The 19,472-nt window shown below is 41.7% G+C and overlaps 1 protein-coding gene across 4 annotated transcripts in view; it reads left to right on the top strand.

Annotated features, from left to right (window-relative positions):
- Positions 1–19,472, top strand: part of LOC130917407 (serine/threonine-protein kinase DCLK1-like) — a 62,901-nt gene that overhangs the window by 33,717 nt on the left and 9,712 nt on the right. For all 4 annotated transcript variants that reach the window (XM_057838771.1, XM_057838769.1, XM_057838772.1 and 1 more), the window contains 6 exons: positions 8,317–8,416; positions 8,519–8,635; positions 10,356–10,450; positions 12,949–13,036; positions 13,090–13,256; positions 13,321–13,440. In XM_057838771.1, coding sequence (XP_057694754.1) covers positions 8,317–8,416; positions 8,519–8,635; positions 10,356–10,450; positions 12,949–13,036; positions 13,090–13,256; positions 13,321–13,440 — 687 coding nt within the window. The remainder of the gene's footprint in view (positions 1–8,316; positions 8,417–8,518; positions 8,636–10,355; positions 10,451–12,948; positions 13,037–13,089; positions 13,257–13,320; positions 13,441–19,472) is intronic.

The raw sequence follows: 19,472 nt of genomic DNA, 5'->3' as shown, positions 1-19,472 counted from the left end.
TAAGGGTCAAGGGGGCGCCACTGAGCCATTTTTTGAAATTTTTTCAAAACGACGCAAGATTATCAAATTTTACGCGAATCTGCACGTATGTGCAAATTTTGGTGACTTTTCGTGCATGTTCAGGCCTCCAAATTGGCCATTTTCATTTGCCATGAAGAAAGAATAATAATAACTAGGCCTGCAAGCAGGACTGAACGGGCCCTCGCAATCTAGCGCAACTCGGACGTCACGCAACTCGGACTGTGTGCAGGTCAGGGTGGTGGCAGATCCTCCTCTCTAATCATCTCATTAGAACCTAACATGCTCGAAAGTCGCCTATTTACATTCCCACACCCAAGAGATAAAAACCCCTATTGGAGAGAGTACTACAAAAAAGGAGCCACTACTGAGCTGTGCAGCCAAGCCCTTATTCAAAACCAAAATTAATCTTCTAACTTGGCCAATTCGACCAAGTGTGCCAAATATTGTGGCTCTATAAGCTGCCTGAGTCTCTGAAAAAAAATATTTCCTTTAAATGGCGAACAAAGGGTCGTCACGGCAACAGACAGTGACACGTGGACATGGGCCGTAAAAAAGAATTTTAATAGGTCTTGAAACTACAATGACCAACATGAAAAGAACTGGACATGTTTTGGAAAAACGAGTGACTTCCTATCGCCACTAGTTGGCGCTGTAGGGTTGATGCAAATGACCCCTACAAGTTCCTTCAGGGTATGACTCTCAACAAGCACGGGAAGTTTGGCGCAGATATGTTCTATATCTGCCGAGTTATGATTGTTCAAAGTTTTTGGAGAGAAAAATTGTTGACAGTCATTTTCACTTTCCTGTTTGGACCCCTCCGCTTCAACGAAACTTCAATATTTTTCATCAGGCACCTGAAGACAGGTCTTAAGGCTTCCCTTATGCAGGTTTGAGGTAGATTGGTTTTTTCCCTTTAGAGGAGGAGTGTGTCCCGTAAAAAAGGGCATTTCCTGTTTCCACTAGGAGGCGCCAGGCACAAATGGTAAATTTTCAATCCAGTCCTGCTCAGGCTGGTATACCTCACACACATGCCAGATTTAAAATAGATTTAACATTGTATGAGGGTGTTATCAGTCATTTTCCGAATTCGGTGTTTTGGCGAAAAAATGGAAGAATTTGGCGCCCCGCCCAGGTCAGGCCCGTGAATGAAAACACACCATTTTTATAACTTAAGATTTCATATGCCTCATGAACAGTCTCGACAATTTTGAGAATGATCAAACTAATTCCCTAGGTGCCAAGGTGTAAAATGTGCACACAGTAAATCGATAAAAAGTTCACATTCAATCCAAAATACCCGATTTCCTGTAGGATTTGGAATGTGTGTGCAAGAGACTTTTTGGAGCAGTTTTGCACAAAGTTTTGACTCTCCAAATTTCATCACTCTATATTGGAAAAACCTAAATGGAGAGGCCTTTTTGAAAATTTCAAGGGGGCGCCACTGAGCCATTTTGTTAAAATTTTTCGTAACGTTGCAAGATTATCGAACGTTATTCAAAGCCGCATGTATGTGCAAATTTTGGTGAGTTTTTATGCATATTCAAGCCTCCAAATGTAAACTCTTACTGTGAACCCATGAAAATTTCACATTCGACCCAAAATACCCGATTTCCTGTTGGATTTGGAATATGGGTGCAAGAGACTTTTTGGAGCAGTTTTGCATAAGGCATGTACTCCCCAAATTTCCTTGCTCTATGTTGAAAAAACCCAATAGGAAAGGCCTTTTTTAAAACTTCTTTCTGTCGCCACTAGTTGGCACTGTAGAGTTGATGCAAATGACCCCTACAAGAACCTTCAGGGTATGACTCTCAACAAACACGGAAAGTTTGGCGCAGATATGTTGCATATCTGCCGAGTTATGACTGTTCAAAATTTTTGGCGAGACAAATTGTTGACGGTCATTTTCACTTCCAGTTTGGACCTCTCCGCTTCAACGAAACCTCAATATTTTTCATCAGGGACCTGAACACATGTCTTGAGGCTCCCCTGAAACAGGTTTGAGGTCAATAGATTTTTTTCCCTTGGAGGAGGAGCCTGTCTCGTAAAGAAGGCCATTTCCTGTTCCCACTAGGGGGCGCCAGGCCTAATGGGTAATATTTCAATGCAGTCGTGTTCAGGCTGGGATATCTCATATACATGCTAGAAATGAAAAAGATTGAACGTCGTATCACAGAGTTTTTAATCATTTTCTGAATTTGGTATTTTGCCCAAAAATGGCCGACTTTGGGACCACGCCCAGGTCAGACCCTTGAGTGAAAACTCACCATTTTGAAAACTTAAGATCTCATATGTCTCCTGAATAGTCTGACCAATTTTGAAGACGATCCAACTATTTTCTTCAGCGACAAGGTCTCAAATGTAAATCGATAAAATTTCACATTTGATCCAAAATTTCCGGCTTCCTGTTGGGTTTGGAATATGGGTGCAAGAGACTTTTTGGAGCAGTTTTGCACAATGTATCGACTCGCCAAATTTCATCGTTCTACGTTGAAAAAACCTAATAGGAAAGGCCTTTTTGAAAATTTCAAGGGGGCGCCACTGAGCCATTTTGTTAAATTTTTTTGTAGATTATCAAAATTTACGCAAAGTTGCATGTATGTGCAAATTTTGGTGAGTTTTCGTGCATGTTCAGGCCTCCAAATGTAAACTCAAACTGTGAACCGATAAAAATTTCACATTTGATCCAAAATATCCGATTTCCTGTTGGATTTGGAATATGGGTGCAAGAGGCTTTTTTGAACAGTTAGGCATAAGGTATCTACTCCCCAAATTTCATTGCTCTACGTTGAAAACCTGAGAGGAGAGGCCTTTTTGAAAATTTTAAGGGTCAAGGGGGCGCCACTGAGCCATTTTTTGACATTTTTTCAAAACGACACAAGATTATCGAAATTTACGCAAAGCCGCACGTTTGTGCAAATTTTGGTGACTTTTCGTGCATATTCAGGCCTCCAAATTGGCCATTTTCATTTGCCCTGAAAAAAGAATAATAATAATAATAATAATAATAATAATAATAATAATAATAATAATAATAATAATAATAATAATCCTTTGCAAAACAATAGGGCCTTCGCACGCTTAGTGCTCGGGCCCTAATAATAATAATAATAATAACTAGGCCTGCAAGCAGGACTGAACGGGCCCTCGCAATCTAGCGCAACTCGGACGTCACGCAACTCGGACTGTGTGCAGGTCAGGCTGGTGGCAGATCCTCCTCTCTAATTATCTCATTAGAACCTAACATGCTCGAAAGTCGCCTATTTACATTCCCACACCCAAGAGATAAAAACCCCTATTGGAGAGAGTACTACAAAAAAGGAGCCACTACTGAGCTGTGCAGCCAAGCCCTTATTCAAAACCCAAAATTAATCTTCTAACTCGGCCAATTCGACCAAGTGTGCCAAATACTGTGGCTCTATAAGCTGCCTGAGTCTCTGAAAAAAAATATTTCCTTTAAATGGCGAACAAAGGGTCGTCACGGCAACAGACAGAGACACGTGGACATGGGCCGTAAATAAGTATTTTAATAGGTCTTGAAACTACAATGACCAACCTGAAAAGAACTGAACATGTATTGGAAAAACGAGTGACTTTCTATTGCCACTAGTTGGCGCTGTAGGTTTGATGCAAATGACCCCTACAAGGCCCTTCAGGGTATGACTCTCAACAAGCACGGGAAGTTTGCCGCAGATATGTTGTATATCTGCCGAGTTATGACTGTTCAAAATTTTTGGAGAGAAAAATTATTGACAGTCATTTTCACTTTCCTGTTTGGACCCCTCCGCTTCAACGAAACTTCAATATTTTTCATCAGGCACCTGAAGACAGGTCTTAAGGCTTCCCTTATGCAGGTTTGAGGTCGATTAATTTTTTCCCTTGGAGGAGGAGTGTGTCACCGTAAAAAAGGGCATTTCCTGTTCCCACTAGGAGGCGCCAGGCACAAATGGTAAATTTTCAATCCAGTCGTGCTCAGGCTGGTATACCTCACACACATGGCAGATTTAAAATAGATTGAACGTTGTATGAGGGAGTTATCAGTCATTTTCCGAATTCGGTGTTTTGGCGAAAAAATGGCCGACTTTGGCACCCCGCCCAGGTCAGGCCCGTGAATGAAAACACACCATTTTGATAACTTAAGATTTCATATGCCTCATGAACAGTCTCGCCAATTTTGAGAATGATCAAACTAATTCCCTAGGTGCCAAGGTGTAAAATGTGCACACTGTAAATCGATAAAAAATTCACATTCAATCCAAAATACCCGATTTCCTGTTGGGTTTGGAATACGCATGCAAGAGACTTTTTGGAGCAGTTTTGTACAAGGTATTGACTCTCCGAATTTCATCCATCTACGTTGAAAAAACCTAAATGGAGAGATCTTTTTGAAAATTTCAAGGGGGCGCCACTGAGCCATTTTGTTACATTTTTTCGTAACGTTGCAAGATTATTGAACGTTATGCAAAGCCGCATGTATGTCGAAATTTTTGTGAGTTTTCGTGCATGTTCAAGCCTCCAAATGTAAACTCCTACTGTTAACCGATAAAAATTTCACATTTGATCCAAAATACCCGATTTCCTGTTGGATTTGGAAAATGGGTGCAAGAGACTTTTTGGAGCAGTTTTGCACAAGGTATCAACTCCCCAAATTTCCTCACTCTATGTTGGAAAAACCCAATAGGAAAGGCCTTTTTTAAAACTTCTTTCTGTCGCCACTAGTTGGCACTGTAGAGTTGATGCAAATGACCCTTACACGAACCTTCAGGGTATGACTCTCAACAAACACGGGAAGTTTGGCGCAGATATGTTGTATATCTGCCGAGTTATGACTGTTCAAAGTTTTTGGCGAGACAAATTGTTGACGGTCATTTTCACTTCCAGTTTGTACCTCTCCGCTTCTACAAAACCTCAATATTTTTCATTAGGCACCTGAACACATGTCTTGAGGCTCCCCTGAAACAGGTTTGAGGTCAATAGATTTTTTTCCCTTGGAGGAGGAGCCTGTCTCGTAAAGAAGGCCATTTCCTGTTCCCACTAGGGGGCGCCAAGCCTAATGGGTAAAATTTAAATGCAGTCGTGTTCAGGCTGGGATATCTCATATACTTGCTAGAAATGAAAAAGATTGAACGTTGTATCACGGAGTTTTTAATCATTTTCTGAATTTGGTGTTTTGCCCAAAAATGGCCAACTTTGGGACTACGCCCAGGCCAGACCCTTGGATGAAAACTCACCATTTTGAAAACTTAAGATCTCATATGTCTCCTGTATAGTCTGACCAATTTTGAAGACGATCCAACTATTTTCTTCAGCGACAAGGTCTCAAATGTAAATCGATAAAATTTCGCATTTGATCCAAAATTTCCGACTTCCTGTTGGATTTGGAATATAGGTGCAAGAGACTTTTTGGAGCAGTTTTACGCAATGTATCGACTCACCAAATTTCATCATTCTACGTTGAAAAAACCTAATAGGAAAGGCCTTTTTGAAAATTTCAAGGGGGCGCCACTGAGCGATTTTGTTAAATTTTTTTGTAGATTATCAAAATTTACGCAAAGTTGCATGTATGTGCAAATTTTGGTGAGTTTTCGTGCATGTTCAGGCCTCCAAACGTAAACTCCAACTGTGAACCGAAAAAATTTCACATTTGATCCAAAATATCCGATTTCCTGTCGGATTTGGAATATGGGTGCAAGAGGCTTTTTTGAACAGTTAGGCATAAGGTATCTACTCCCCAAATTTCATCGCTCTACGTTGAAAACCTGAGAGGAGAGGCCTTTTTGAAAATTTTAAGGGTCAAGGGGGCGCCACTGAGCCATTTTTTGAAATTTTTTCAAAACGACGCAAGATTGTCAAATTTTACGCGAATCTGCACGTATGTGCAAATTTTGGTGACTTTTCGTGCATGTTCAGGCCTCCAAATTGGCCATTTTCATTTGCCATGAAGAAAGAAGAAGAATAATAATAATAATAATAATAATAATAATAATAATAATAATAATCCTTTGCATTACAATAGGGCCTTCGCACGCCTAGTGCTCGGGCCCTAATAATAATAATAATAATCCTTTGCATTACAATAGGGCCTTCGCACGCCTAGTGCTCGGGCCCTAATAATAATAATAATAATAATAATAATAATAATAATCCTTTGCAAAACAATAGGGCCTTCGCACGCTTAGTGCTCGGGCCCTAATTATAAACACATTACAATGTTATTTTTCTATAAGATTTTATGTCATTGCTTTATTAATCATTAGGTGCTAGAGTTGTTAAGTATGGATAATAATGAAATAATAGTTTTGAGAAAACTGTGCTGTTAGTGGCTCGGTGACCATCTGATGTGGTTTGTTCTCAGATGAACAAGTTGAGGAAGGAAGTTTTGATGCAGAGGTTGAAGGAAGAAAAGAGCTAGACTGACTGAGTCACAGCCAGAAAGTGTGGATGACAGTTTTGATTTCTATTCACTGTTGCCCCCTCCCAATTAAAGTATGTCACAGTCGCAGCCAATTATTATCTAAAGCTGGTTAAAATTGAAGTTATGTTGTTTTAAGGTGTATTAAATACTTGTTCATGTGCCCCTTTTGATCTACGAGCACCCGCCCCTCCACCGGTCTCTACACGGCCCTGCTGAAACACAGTGTGGGTCGACAGAGCTCAATATTTTGTTGGGGTGTACAGTGTACTGGAACATATTTCCTCCACACCCTTCTCACCTTTTTAACCCCTGACCCATTTTCATGCCTGCCCCAGACTCTGCTTCGTCAAAGGAGGGTGTGTCGGAGGAGTTCTTTGAAGTATTATCCCCACCGACTCACGACGACCAGAGTCGAAATCAGCAGCACCCCATCTCCACTATACACGGTGTTAAAGGTGCACTGCTTTCCTCTCCTGAGACGCCGGATGGTGGACTAGAATTTCCTTGAAGCTGTCAGGAAGTTGTTTTCTATGGCCTAACCAAACTCCTCCCATGTCCGAGTTTCTGCTTCAGCGACCGGCGAAGCTGCATTCCGCTTGGACAGCCAGCACCTGTCTACTGGGGTGGCGTGGCTCTGTGGTAGAGTAGATGCCCCCCAACCCAGAGGTTACAGGTTTGATTCTCCGCACTGATGAACTTGTCTAAGTATCCTTGAGCAAGATACTGAACCCCACGTTCCTCCTGGTGCTGCGCCACCTGTAGGTGGATGGGGAAGTAGTGTAAAACGCTTTGAGGGCCTTGAAGGTGGAAAGGCGCTATACAAGTATAACTTTATTTACCATACTGCGTCTGGAGTCACACAGGCCTAAAAGGCCCGGAAGACCTCTTTCTTCAGCTTGACGGCATCCATTATCAATAGGGATTGCAGCCACAACAGGCACCAACCACCTTATGTCCACCACATCCCCCGGGACAAGTTCTGCTGAAGGTGGGTGTTGAAGCCTTCTGACAGGGGATTCTGCCAGACGTTCCTAACAGACCTTCACAATTCATTTAGGTCTGACAGGTCAGGCCAGCATCTTCATCAGTATAAGCATCGCAATTAGTTGACAGCTCCGCCCCAGTTCACTCGAGTGTCCAAAACATATGGCTGCAAATCCGATGACACGACGACAACGTCAGTCATTGAACTACGGCCTAGGGTGTCTTGGTGCCAAGTGCACAAATGGATACCCCCATGTTTGAACATGGTGTTCGTTATGGACAATCCGTGACAAGCGCAGAAGTCCAATAACAGAACACCGCTCGGGGTCTGGTCGTTGAGGCCGGTCTTCCCAATCACTCTTCTCCAGGACTCACTGTCTTGCTCACATGCGCGTTGAAATCCCCCAGCAGAACGATGGAGTCCCCAAAGGGAGCGCTTTCCAGCACACCCTCCAAGGACTCCAAAAAGAGTGGGAACTTTGAGCTGCTGGTAAGTCAGTAGGCACAAACAGTCAGGAAGACGGAGAGAAGTTAACCTCATGTCTACCGAGGTAAACCCCAACGCACAGGCGCCTAGCCGGGAGGCAAAAAGTATGCCCACACCTGGTCAGCGCCTCTCATCGTGGGCAACTCCAGAGTAGAAGAGAGTCCAACCCCTCTCGAGACCAGAACCCCAAACTATGTGTGGAGGCAAGTCCAACTATATCTAGTCGGAACTTCTGTGCCTCACACACCTGAGGTGATATTCCATGTCCCAAGAGTTAGCTTCAGTAGCTAGGGGTCGAACCGCCAACGCCCCTCGCCTTTGGCCGCCGCCCAACTCGCTACGCAGCTGACCCCTTTGGCCCTTCCCGCAGGTGGTGAGCCCATGGTAATGACTGATATCATGTATTTTGCAGGTCACGTGCCTTCAAGACTTCTTCGGAGAAGATGACATTTTCTTCGCTTGTGGACCTGAGAAGTACCGATACCAAGATGACTTCAGTTTGGATGAAAGTGGTAAGTCGAATGTCCGTTCTGTTTTGAGTTGTAGCAAATGACCTATCATAAACCCAGGGGGAGGAAGAAAAACATGTTTTCTTCCTATGTGTTTGTGTCCAGATTGCAGGGTGGCCAAGTCTTCGTCCTACGGTCGGCTTCCCACGGTGCACGGTCGCTGTTCTCCAAGAAGCGGCGGAATGTCTCGCAGGAGCAAGTCGCCCTCCTCAGCGGGCTCGGGTGAGAAAAGAAAACTCTTTCTTCATTGGGGAAAGAAAGGGCGACTGTCTCGTGATGGATTTAAGCTCTCGGTTGTAGTGGTGGAAATCTGTCAGCGGGAGGCGCTACTGTATTGTAATGCATAAAGGAAAGGAGGCCTATGATTCATTGTAGTAGCATTAGTTGTTTTTGAATCCAGTCTTGCCGTATTTTTTGTATGTTGGCTTTCTTAGCTAGCTTAATTAATTAGCCTCTAATACAATATTATTACCATCAAAGCTAAGCTAATCGATTGGAAAGGATCCAGTGTGTACATGCAGTTTGCCCATGATTACTTCCCACCTAAGCCACTTCCATGAAGTTGGCCCCCATCAGATTATTTGAAAATGTCAATCGTTTGTGCTGCTATCATTGTTAAGATGTTTACAATTGTTTCATAGGTCAATCTGAGGTCAATCAGCCCCCAATTCTGATTAAAAATGGCAAAAATGGTGTCAATCGTTTGTGCCTCAATTGTTTTTGAGGTATTAATTTCAATCCGTTGCGGTTTACGTAGCATACCAACTCTCTCAATGACTGAGGGGTGTCACAACAACTGACTCAAACATAGCACAAATGAATGATACCCTGTCGGGTCCATTTCGCACTATATAGGGGCCTGCGAGTTACGTCATGACTCAAAATTAAATATATCATTTGCGCTAGTTGTTGGGACACCCCTCTGTTAGTAAGAGAGTTGGTACGCTCTGTCAGGGATATGGAAAAGCTGCAAGTGATGTCATCACTCGAAATTGATATTTCAATACAGGTAGTCCCCAGGTTATGAACGAGTTCCGTTCCTAGGCTGGCGATGTAACCCGACTTTACGTGTAAATCGGAATTAACCCGTTAAGGACCCCTCAATCTCAAAATAACTGTCCAAAAACATGTAATATACGTCATATTAATAAGGTAAAGTAAAAAATAAGATATTGTGAGGTACGTTGTGTTAAATGCCGTTATATGCAATGACTATTCGGGCTTTTAAAAAACAAAAAAACTTCAGGCTTTACTACTCGTGAGTGAGTCGCCTTGCTGAGAGAAAAGGGCACTGTGGAAAGAGTAGGGAGGCGAGAGAGGGGAGGATATCATCGCCTTAACGTAAGCCCGCCCTCCAAACTAAAAAAAAAAACTGGATCGGGATTCGCAAGAGGAGTCGGCGCTGGCATAGAAGCAGCAGTAGCATGAGCACAAGGAAGTGGGGACCTAACTAGACATGTGCCAATTACCGTTTTCAAGGTATAACGTGGTATGAAAACGACAGTTTCAAGACCACAAAAAAAAATTTCCGACATATCGTCGCTGCGCTATTAGCTATTTTTTATGTCCCATAAATGCAGGGAGAAATCCCTTGCTTGAAACTGCAAGGCTCAACACTCCCCCACCGGTTGTTTCTCAATGTCACTGACTCAGCTGTGCTACACGATGGCTGGAGGAGGTGAAACTCCTGAACTTTTTCCCCTATTGAAGATAATAAAATCGCTGGCATGGAAATACTTTGGCGACAGAAAAGTTACCGTCAGCCGTGGCGTAGAGGAGAAAGGCCGACCGACATGAAAAAAACATTTTTGCGGAGAATAGCTGGCGGGGAGGCAATACCTCGAAATATGATTTCGCATTTAGGTTCTGGTCTACCTTAACAAGTTGGGAAATGACGATAAGTTCCGAGTTTCTTTAGCTTCTTCTTCTTCTTTACCGACAGCCAACGGGACCGCCGGCAGTCAGCTGTCCACTCCTCGATCAGGGAAGTCCCCCTGCCCTTCCCCCACCAGTCCTGCCAGCCTCAGGAGACATCAGGTACTTTTCAATCGTGAACAGCAAGCACAATCACGGCTAATTACTCAGCAACATGATATCACCACGGAGTGAAGAGTAATGGAGCTGTTGGTTAGACTCCAAACATGAGCTAAGACAGGCCACAAAGGGCGGGTGCAGGTTTTTGGTTCCAAGAGGACACCTTTTCACCAGTGCAATTAAGTTTATTGATTTTGAGGCATTCCAGAGTCACTTCCTGTTGATATCAGGTCACTTCCTGTTAATTTGGGGGCATTTCGGTTCCCAAAGATGGTACCACACAACAAATACAATAGACTGTGAAACAGACAAAAGTGCATGAGGAATGAGGACAAGGAGTTGTTCATGTGCTGTCTTCAAATCTATAATAATCAATAACAGGCTTGCTTTACTGTGATATATACAACTGACATCTGTTGTTCTTTTTAGCTGTACGAAATGCTTTCGCCAAAATGGGGCGTGTGGACAATTATATCTGTTTTGTAGTCACTCTTTTCACATCAACAAATACTGTAATCATTTTACACTTCTTAAAACAACACAGATTCTACAGCAGAGGGCGAAATAACTGTTGCTATCACTCCGACGTGAGCAGCAGGGCCGAGAACCAAAAGTGGTATTTGCCATGTGGCAAAATGGATGTTGCCATGTGGCAATTTTTTTTCGCCATGTGGCAAAATTGATTTTGCCGTGTGGCATTTTTCTTTGCCATGTGGCAAAATTGATTTTGCCATGTGGCAAAATTGATTTTGCCATGTGGGATTTTTTCTTGCCATGTGGCAAAATGGATTTTGACATGTGGCGTTTTTTACTTTATCATGTGGCTTTTTTTTTTTGTGCTTTGTGGCAAAATTGATTTTGACATGTGGCATTTTTTTTTGCCATGTGGCAAAATTGATTTTACCACGTGGCATTTTTTTTTTTTTTTTATGCCATATGGCACTTTTTCTTTACCATGTGGCATTTTTTTGCCATTTGGCAAAATGGATTTTGCCATGTGGCATTTTTTCTTTACCATGTGGCATTTTTTTTTTTTGTGGCATTTTTTTTGCTATGTGGCAATATTGATTGTGCCATGTACCATTTTTTTGTTATGTTCCATTTTTTTGCCATTTGGCAAAATGGATTTTGCCATGTTGCATTTTTTTCTTTACCATGTTGTATTTTTTTAATTTATTTTTTTGCTATGTGGCAAAATTGATTTTACCATGGGACATTTTATTTGCCATGTGACAAAACAGATTTTGGTTTGTTTGTTTGTTTTTCTTCCATTTGATATGAATGGAAAATTTGGACGTGCATAGCCATCAATGGCATAGCCTGACTTGGGTGCCACTTGAATGTCAGTGCGCTGTAATGGTAAGTGGATGGTCATAAATCAGAGCCACACGTTTTTATGCCATTTAAAATTAATAGAAAATTTGGACTTGCATAGCCGTCAATGGCGTTCATGGCCTACAAAAATGCCATATACCCCCAAAATTACCACATACCAAAAAAATATAAATGCCACGAACCAAAATCCATTTTGCCACATACCAAAAAAAAAAAAAAAAAAAAAAAAAAACGCCACGTCAAAATACATTTTGCCAAATGGCAAAAAAAAAAAAAACTGCACATGGCAAAATCAATTTTGCCACATGGCAAAAAAATGCCACATGCCCCTCCCCCCCAAAATATGACACATGGCAAAATCCATTTGCCACATGGCAAAAAAATGCCACATGGCAAAAAAAATGCATTTGCCACATGGCAAAAAAATGCCACATGGCAAAAAAAAATGCCGCATGACAAAATCCATTTTGCCACATGGCAAATACCACTTTTGGTTCCTGTTTTCTCTCCATGTGAGCGCATTTTTTCCCCCACTCTCTTGTCTTTTTAAATGGCAGTCATACTTGCTGCTCACATACAATGAAATTACACTTGACTTAAAATTTGTCAACATTGGTTAATACTGACCTGTGCATCAGGAACGAGGACACGGAGTTGTTTGTGTGCTATCCAAATTCAATCTGAAATATGGACCTAAATCCACATCAAAGACCAGGCCAGACGGCAAGTTCCGGTGACAAATTTTCCTCTTACTTTTTTCCTACCGTCAGGACTGTCAACAGACTTGCAGGGGCCCGGGGACAAGAGACCGTTATAAGGGCCCCACCCACCACTGCCACCGGCTTGTCACGACAACATACACAGTACTTTTACCGCTTTGCAAGCAATGACAGCATAAATTTTCAAATAATTTAATTTGAGATGGACAGTTAAATTTAACAGACCGTAATGTAATTTGACACAATATGAACAAGCAATTTTCATCTATTGTCCCATGTAGGCTACAGTGCAATACAACTGAGAGTGCTATGCCTGCCTAATACACAGTGGGTTGTAAACCCAAGATAAATCCAGGCGCCTGGCCAGAGCCCGTTCAGCCTCGCACACCTGATCCAATGATCCAAAAATCTAATGTTCTTATGATGACTATGTTGTCAATTTTCTAGGGCTCTCAGCACAGCGGGTCTTCGCTGTCGTTGTCTTCCATCAAAGTTTGCAGCTCCATGGACGAAGGAGACGGACCCAGCAGCGAAGGTGAGACCATTCCACGGTTTTCAAACGCCAAATAAAATCCCTTTCCGTCACAGCGGAGCCCATGGACGACTACCCCGTCCCCGCTTCCATAGCGGAGCGGTACAAAGTGGGCCGCACGCTAGGCAGCGGCAACTTCGCCGTGGTTCGAGAGTGCGTGGAAAGATCCACGGGCAGAGAATTCGCCCTCAAGATCATCAGCAAGGAGAAATGTAGAGGAAAGGTCAGCCCTGTCATCCATTCTTTATCGCATTGGTCAAGATCGTGATCAGTATGTGCATTTGCAGGAGCACATGATCCAGAGCGAGGTGTCCATCCTGCGACGGGTCAAACACCCCAACATTGTGCTGCTCATCGAGGAGATGGACACCGGAAACGAGATTCATCTCGTCATGGAGTTGGTCAAGGTTCGGCCATTTTACAAATGTTAAATCCCCAACCTAACCCTTGGTTGAAACTATTTTGAAACTGCAACTTTTGCCTAATTTAAAAGCCTAACCCAAACATTAGACTCTTGTCTTAATTTAAATCAATGATCGCTAACTGAAAGTCTAAACTTTGTTTCAAACCGTAATTCTAATTTGAAACACTGGATTGAAACGATTTTAAATTTTAACATTGTCTTAAAAGACAAGTATGTTTTTTAAATCATTAATTTAATAAAAACCTAAAGTTGGCCAGTTGAAAGCCTAAGCCTTCTTTGAAAACCTAAACTTTTCTTAACCCTAAATTAAAACCCGAATATTGATTTGAAACCTAATTTGAAGATGAAACCCTGGATTGAAAACTCACTGGATTCAAACCTCATTTTGAAACCCCAAACGTGTTTTCGCAACATTACTCAAAATTCAAACCCTAAATTGAAAGCCAAACATTGACTTGAAACCAAAATTCAAGATGAAACGTTGGATTCAAACCTCATTTTGAAACCCTAATCCAGGTTTGAAAACCCGACCTTAGATTCAAACCCTAAATTGAAACGCAAACATTGATTTCATATCTAGTTTTAACCTAAAGACGTTGGATTCAAACCTCATTTTCAAACACTTACCCAGGTTTAAAAACCAAACCCTCGATTCAAACCCGAAATTGAAACCTAAACTTTGATTTCAAACTAGTTTTAAGCTAAAAACATTGATTTGAAAGGTAATCTTAGGATGAAGCGCTGGATTAAAACCCTAACCCTATTTTGATAATTTAACCCTAGATTCACACCTCAATTGAAAACCCAAACATTAATTTAAAACATACTTTTAAACTAAAACACTGGATTCAAACCTCATTTTGAAAACCCTAACCCTAGATTCAAACTCACAATTGAAACCCAAACATTGATTTGAAACCAATTAGAGGGCCAGCGAGAACCAAAAGTGGTGTTTGCAATGTGGCAAAATGGATTTTTCCATGAGGCATTTTTTGCCAAGTGTCAAAATGGATTTTGCCATTTAGCTTTTTTTTTTTTTTTTTTTTTGGCATGTGGCATATTTTCGCCATGTGGAAAAAATGGATTTAGCCATGTTTTTTTTTTTTGTTTTTTTTTGCCGTGGCATTTTTGTGGCAAAATTGATTTTGCCATGTAGCATTTTTTGCCAAGTGTCAAAATGGATTTTGCCATTTAGCTTTTTTTTTTTTTTTTTTTGGCATGTGGCATATTTTCGCCATGTGGAAAAAATGGATTTAGCCATGTTTTTTTTTTTTTTGTTTTGTTTTTTTTTGCCGTGGCATTTTTGTGGCAAAATTGATTTTGCCATGTAGCATTTTTTGCCATGTGGCAAAATTGATTTTGCCAAATGGCATTTTTTTCCCGCTATATGGCAAAATTGATTTTGCCATGTGGCATTTTTTTTGCCATGTGGCAAAATTGATTTTGCTGTGTGGCATTTTTTTTTTTTTTGCCTTGTGGCATTTTTGTGGTTAAAGGGATTTTCCCTTGTGGCATTTTTTTGCCATGTGGCAAAATGGATTTTGCCATACGACATTTTTTTGCCATGTGGCAAAATGGATTTTGCCATGTGCCATTTTTTTTTTGCTATGTGGCAAAATTTATTTTGCCGTGTGGCATTTTTTATTTATTTTTGTATTTTTTTTTTGCTGTGTGGCATTTTTGTGGTAAAATGGATTTTGACGTGGCATTTTTTTGCCATGTGGCAAAATGGATTCTGCCATATGGCATTTTTTTGCCATGTGCTATTTTATTTTTGCCATGTGGCAAAATGGATTTGGATTATGAAGCAAAAGACAAAAAACACGGGGACACCATTGCTTGAAGCGTTATGTTATGTTCCGGGCTGAGGAACTTTTTGTCAAGAAAGTGCATCATTGGCGGTCACCTTGTAAAGCTGTACTGCCCTCGAGTGCCTGTCATGAATACCACATCGTTTAGACGTGGAATTGTGTCATCGTTCGAATGGAGATGGAACCGAGGCGGAACCATGTAAATGCACAAATGAAATGAGTTGTATTCTCAAAGCATCACCGTGTGAACGGCACACTAAATTCAAGATAAAACCTGAGTCCTGTTTTGAAAACGTAACCCTAGATTGAAATCCTAAATAGAAACCCAAACATTGATTTGAACACTAATTTCAAGATGAAACGCTGGATTAAAACCACATTTTGAAACACTTACCTAGATTTGAAAACCCAACGCAAGATTCAAATCCTGAATTGAAACCCAAACATTGGATTGGTACCTAATTTCAAGATGAAACCCTGGATTCAAACCTCATTTTGAAACCTTAGTTGGGCTTCGAAAACCCAACCCTACATTCAAACCTTAATTAGAAACCTGAACGCTAGGTGCTGCAAGGTGCTGAGTAATGGCTGCCAGTCAGGGACCTGGCAACCACAGTAATAAGGTGGTAGGTGGGTCCCACACTTTTTCTCTATGGCGTGGCTCCCGGGGCGTGGCCTCCCCTCTACCTGGGCTGCCGACCACGGGAGTGGGGGGAGGCCGCGGCTGCTCCTCGGTGGTCTCCTGCTTCCGCCTTCCCCTTTCTTCTCTGCCTGAGTATCCGCCCCGCGCTCCGCCGCGGGTCGCTGGCTGGACGCCGGTGTATCGGCTGGATGTTGCCTGCTCCGGTGGGGGACCCTGCTCCGCCCTGGCTTTGGTGGGCTGCTGGGGGTCCCGTGGTGTGCTGTGCCGTGTGGGCAGATGGGGGTGGGGGCGGGCCGTGGGGTTGCACCCCCTCTTCCCATCCCTGAGGGCCGGTTGATAGGAGCGCGGGTGGCCTAGGGGAACACCCTGGATCCCGGGGGGGTGACGATGGCTCCTTTGCTGGGCTACGGGAGGAGGGATGCGCTGTGCTCCCTCCCCGGGCTGGCTGGGTGGGGGTCGTGGCTTTGGGTTGGCACCCGCGTGGTGTCTCCGCTCATCTGCGTTGCTGTCGCGTGTTTGGCGGGGCTTGCGTGCGGCTGGATGTGATTGGGCGCGCTCGGGTGGGGGCACCCTGTGCCAGGACTGGCGGTGTGGCGGCGTAGGGTTGGTTGCGAACGTGCTTACACTCACAAGGGATTCACACGATTGCTGGGTTCTAGATCACAGATCTGATTTGTGTACACTCTACCCCTCCCAATCACTTAGCTTTCATAGACTTCCCCACTCCCCTCCCCTTCTCTCCCGGGTCAGCAGGCCCCCCACATGGTGTCAACCGGAAATACATCTAGCTGACGATAGCACCAACATATTAATAGTTAGTGAGGGCGTTCAAGATATTTCATGTTGTTGTCTTTCTTTTCTTCTGTCCCCCCATAACCCCTTCCTGTTCGCTGTTTTGTCATAATAAACGAGATATGTTGAATGATCACAATGGGAGTAAGTCATATTCTCAATGTCAAAACTGTTTAGACCAGGGGTCCCCAAACTTTTTCCTGTGAGGGCCACATAACCCTTCTCTTCTCTGATGAGGGGCCGGGGTCAGTTTGTAACAGAAAAAGTGTGACGATTGCAGGAGTGCCTAAATGTAAAAATGTATTGTTTTTCAGAAAGCCACAATCAAATAACCCTTTCTGGATTCTTCACGGAACCAAAGTAAATAAAATAAAAATGATATAATATAATATAGTATAATATAATATAATTAGGGCTGTCAAACGATTAAAATTTTTAAGCGAGTTAATCACAGCTTAAAAATTAATCGTAATTAATCGCAATTCAAACATCTCTAAAATATGCCTTATTTTTCTGTAAATTATTGTTGGAATGGAAAGATAAGACACAAGACGGATATATACATTCAACATACTGTACATAAGTACTGTATTTGTTTATTATAACAATAAAGCAACAAGATGGCATTAACATTATTAACATTCTGTTAAAGTGATCCATGGATAGAAAGACTTGTAGTTCTTAAAAGATGAATATTAGTACAAGTTATAGAAATGTTATATTAAAACGCCTCTTAATGTTTTCGTTTTAATACAATTTGTAAAATTTTCAATCAAAAAATAAACTAGTAGCCCTATTCTGTCCTCAATGTGTGTGAGTACACAAATTGACAGATAGCGAACATAAGTTCCAAAAAGAAATCAGACGGTGTGGCAAAGTTGCATGGGCTTTATTGAAGTCATCTCTTTTTGACAGGGGCACGTTTCTTGTATTTTTGTAAAACTGAAAATAACAAGGCAATGTGTCAATAACTTGCATAAATCACAAAATAACATAAAATGTACACACACGTGTCCATTTGAGCAGTAGCACTAGCCAATTAGCTCACAAGCATCTAACAATGTAACTGCATTTCACCATATATGTGAACAAATTCAAATACACATCATCAATAACTATCTAATGCTCATGAATATACAGTGCTGCTCAAAAGTTTGTGAACCCCCTCAACATTTTGGAATTTTCTATTATTTCAACCTGATTTCCTAATCAATCAATTCAGTAGTTTTTTTTTTGTTTTTTTAACAGTTGTGTTGTCGAGACTAAATTAAAAAGAGTTTTCATCAACTGATGTAGGTGCAAAATTGAACTGTTTGGTCACAACCAAAACCGCCATGTCTGGCGAAAAGTCAACACTGCATACCACCAAAAGAACCTTCTCCCAACAGTGAAGCATGGAGGTGGGAATGTCAAGATCTGGGCTTGCTTTTCATCCTCAGGACCTGGACAACTGCACATAGTCCAGGGAATCATGAATTCTGAGGAATATTGTCAAATCCTAGAACATAACCTGATGCCATCTGTTTTGAAGTTAAAGCTTGGCAGAAGGTGGATCATGCAACATGATAATGATCCAAAGCATTCCAGCAATACAACCAAGGAATGGCTGAAAAAGAAGAAGATTCATGTTCTGGACTGGCCCAGTCAAAGTCCTGACCTAAATCCCATTGAAATGCTGTGGCGGGACCTGAAGCGAGCAGTTCATGCCAGACGCCCATCAAACCTCTCTCAACTGACTGCGTTCTGCAAGGAAGAATATAACAATAAATCAACAAGGTGGCATTAACATTAATATTCTGTCAAAGCAATCCCTGGATAGAACGACTTGTAGTTCTTAAAAGATAGATTTTAGTACAAATTATAGAAATTTTATGTTAAAACCCCTCTTAATGTTTTCGTTTTAATAAAATTGGTAAAATTTTCAATCAAAAAAATTAACTAGTAGCTCACCACTGTTGATGTCAAGAATTACACAATGCTCATGGTGCATAAAATCAGTCGCACCCAAGCGCCAGCAGAGGGAGACAAAAAACACAAGTAACAAGTGGACATGACACTGCTGTCATTTTAATCTGTTTGAGCGGGGCATATGCGTTAATTGCGTCAAATATTTTAACGTGATTAATGAAAAAAATTAATTACCGCCCGTTAACGCGATAACTTTGACAGCCCTTAATATAATATAATATAATATAATATATTATAATATAATACAATATAATATAATCAGGGGTGCACATAATTTTTTTGCCCAGGTTCTCAGAGGAGGACCTGGAGATGTGACTTGGTCCTCATTGAGCTTGAGAGCCGACCCACCTGATGCGATAAATTTATGACAAGCTTTACTCAGAGCCAATTAACTTTGATTAATTATATTAACAGTAAATGCTTGATTAACATCAACTGGCACAACAAAATTGCCATTACTTTGAAGTGAAATGTAAAGAAATAAACATAAAAGCACCAATTCAAAATAAAGGGCATTATGCGGCTCCCACATTAACTCCAAGCCTTTTTAAAAGTGGGATGTCCTCCTCATAAGACCTCATTGAACGTGTATGTTTAGCTTTCTAAAGTGCGAGCAAAAACACGTTTGTCAGTGCATGTCGCTGTTCATTACCTTTATTCCGCCCTATTCCGCCACATGTCCATAGGGCGAGTGGGGTCCTGTTTGACATCGATAGTTTGCTTAATTGCCACATGCTCTCTGTTTTTTTCGTGCTTTTCAAAGTTTGGATGGCTGAAATTCTTTGACCCTACATAAAATGC

This window comes from Corythoichthys intestinalis, chromosome 6 (assembly GCF_030265065.1).
Source record: "Corythoichthys intestinalis isolate RoL2023-P3 chromosome 6, ASM3026506v1, whole genome shotgun sequence".
Taxonomy (NCBI): Eukaryota; Metazoa; Chordata; class Actinopteri; order Syngnathiformes; family Syngnathidae; genus Corythoichthys; species Corythoichthys intestinalis.
Note: the sequence above shows the minus strand (reverse complement) of the source record. Positions and strands in the feature narration are given on the sequence as shown.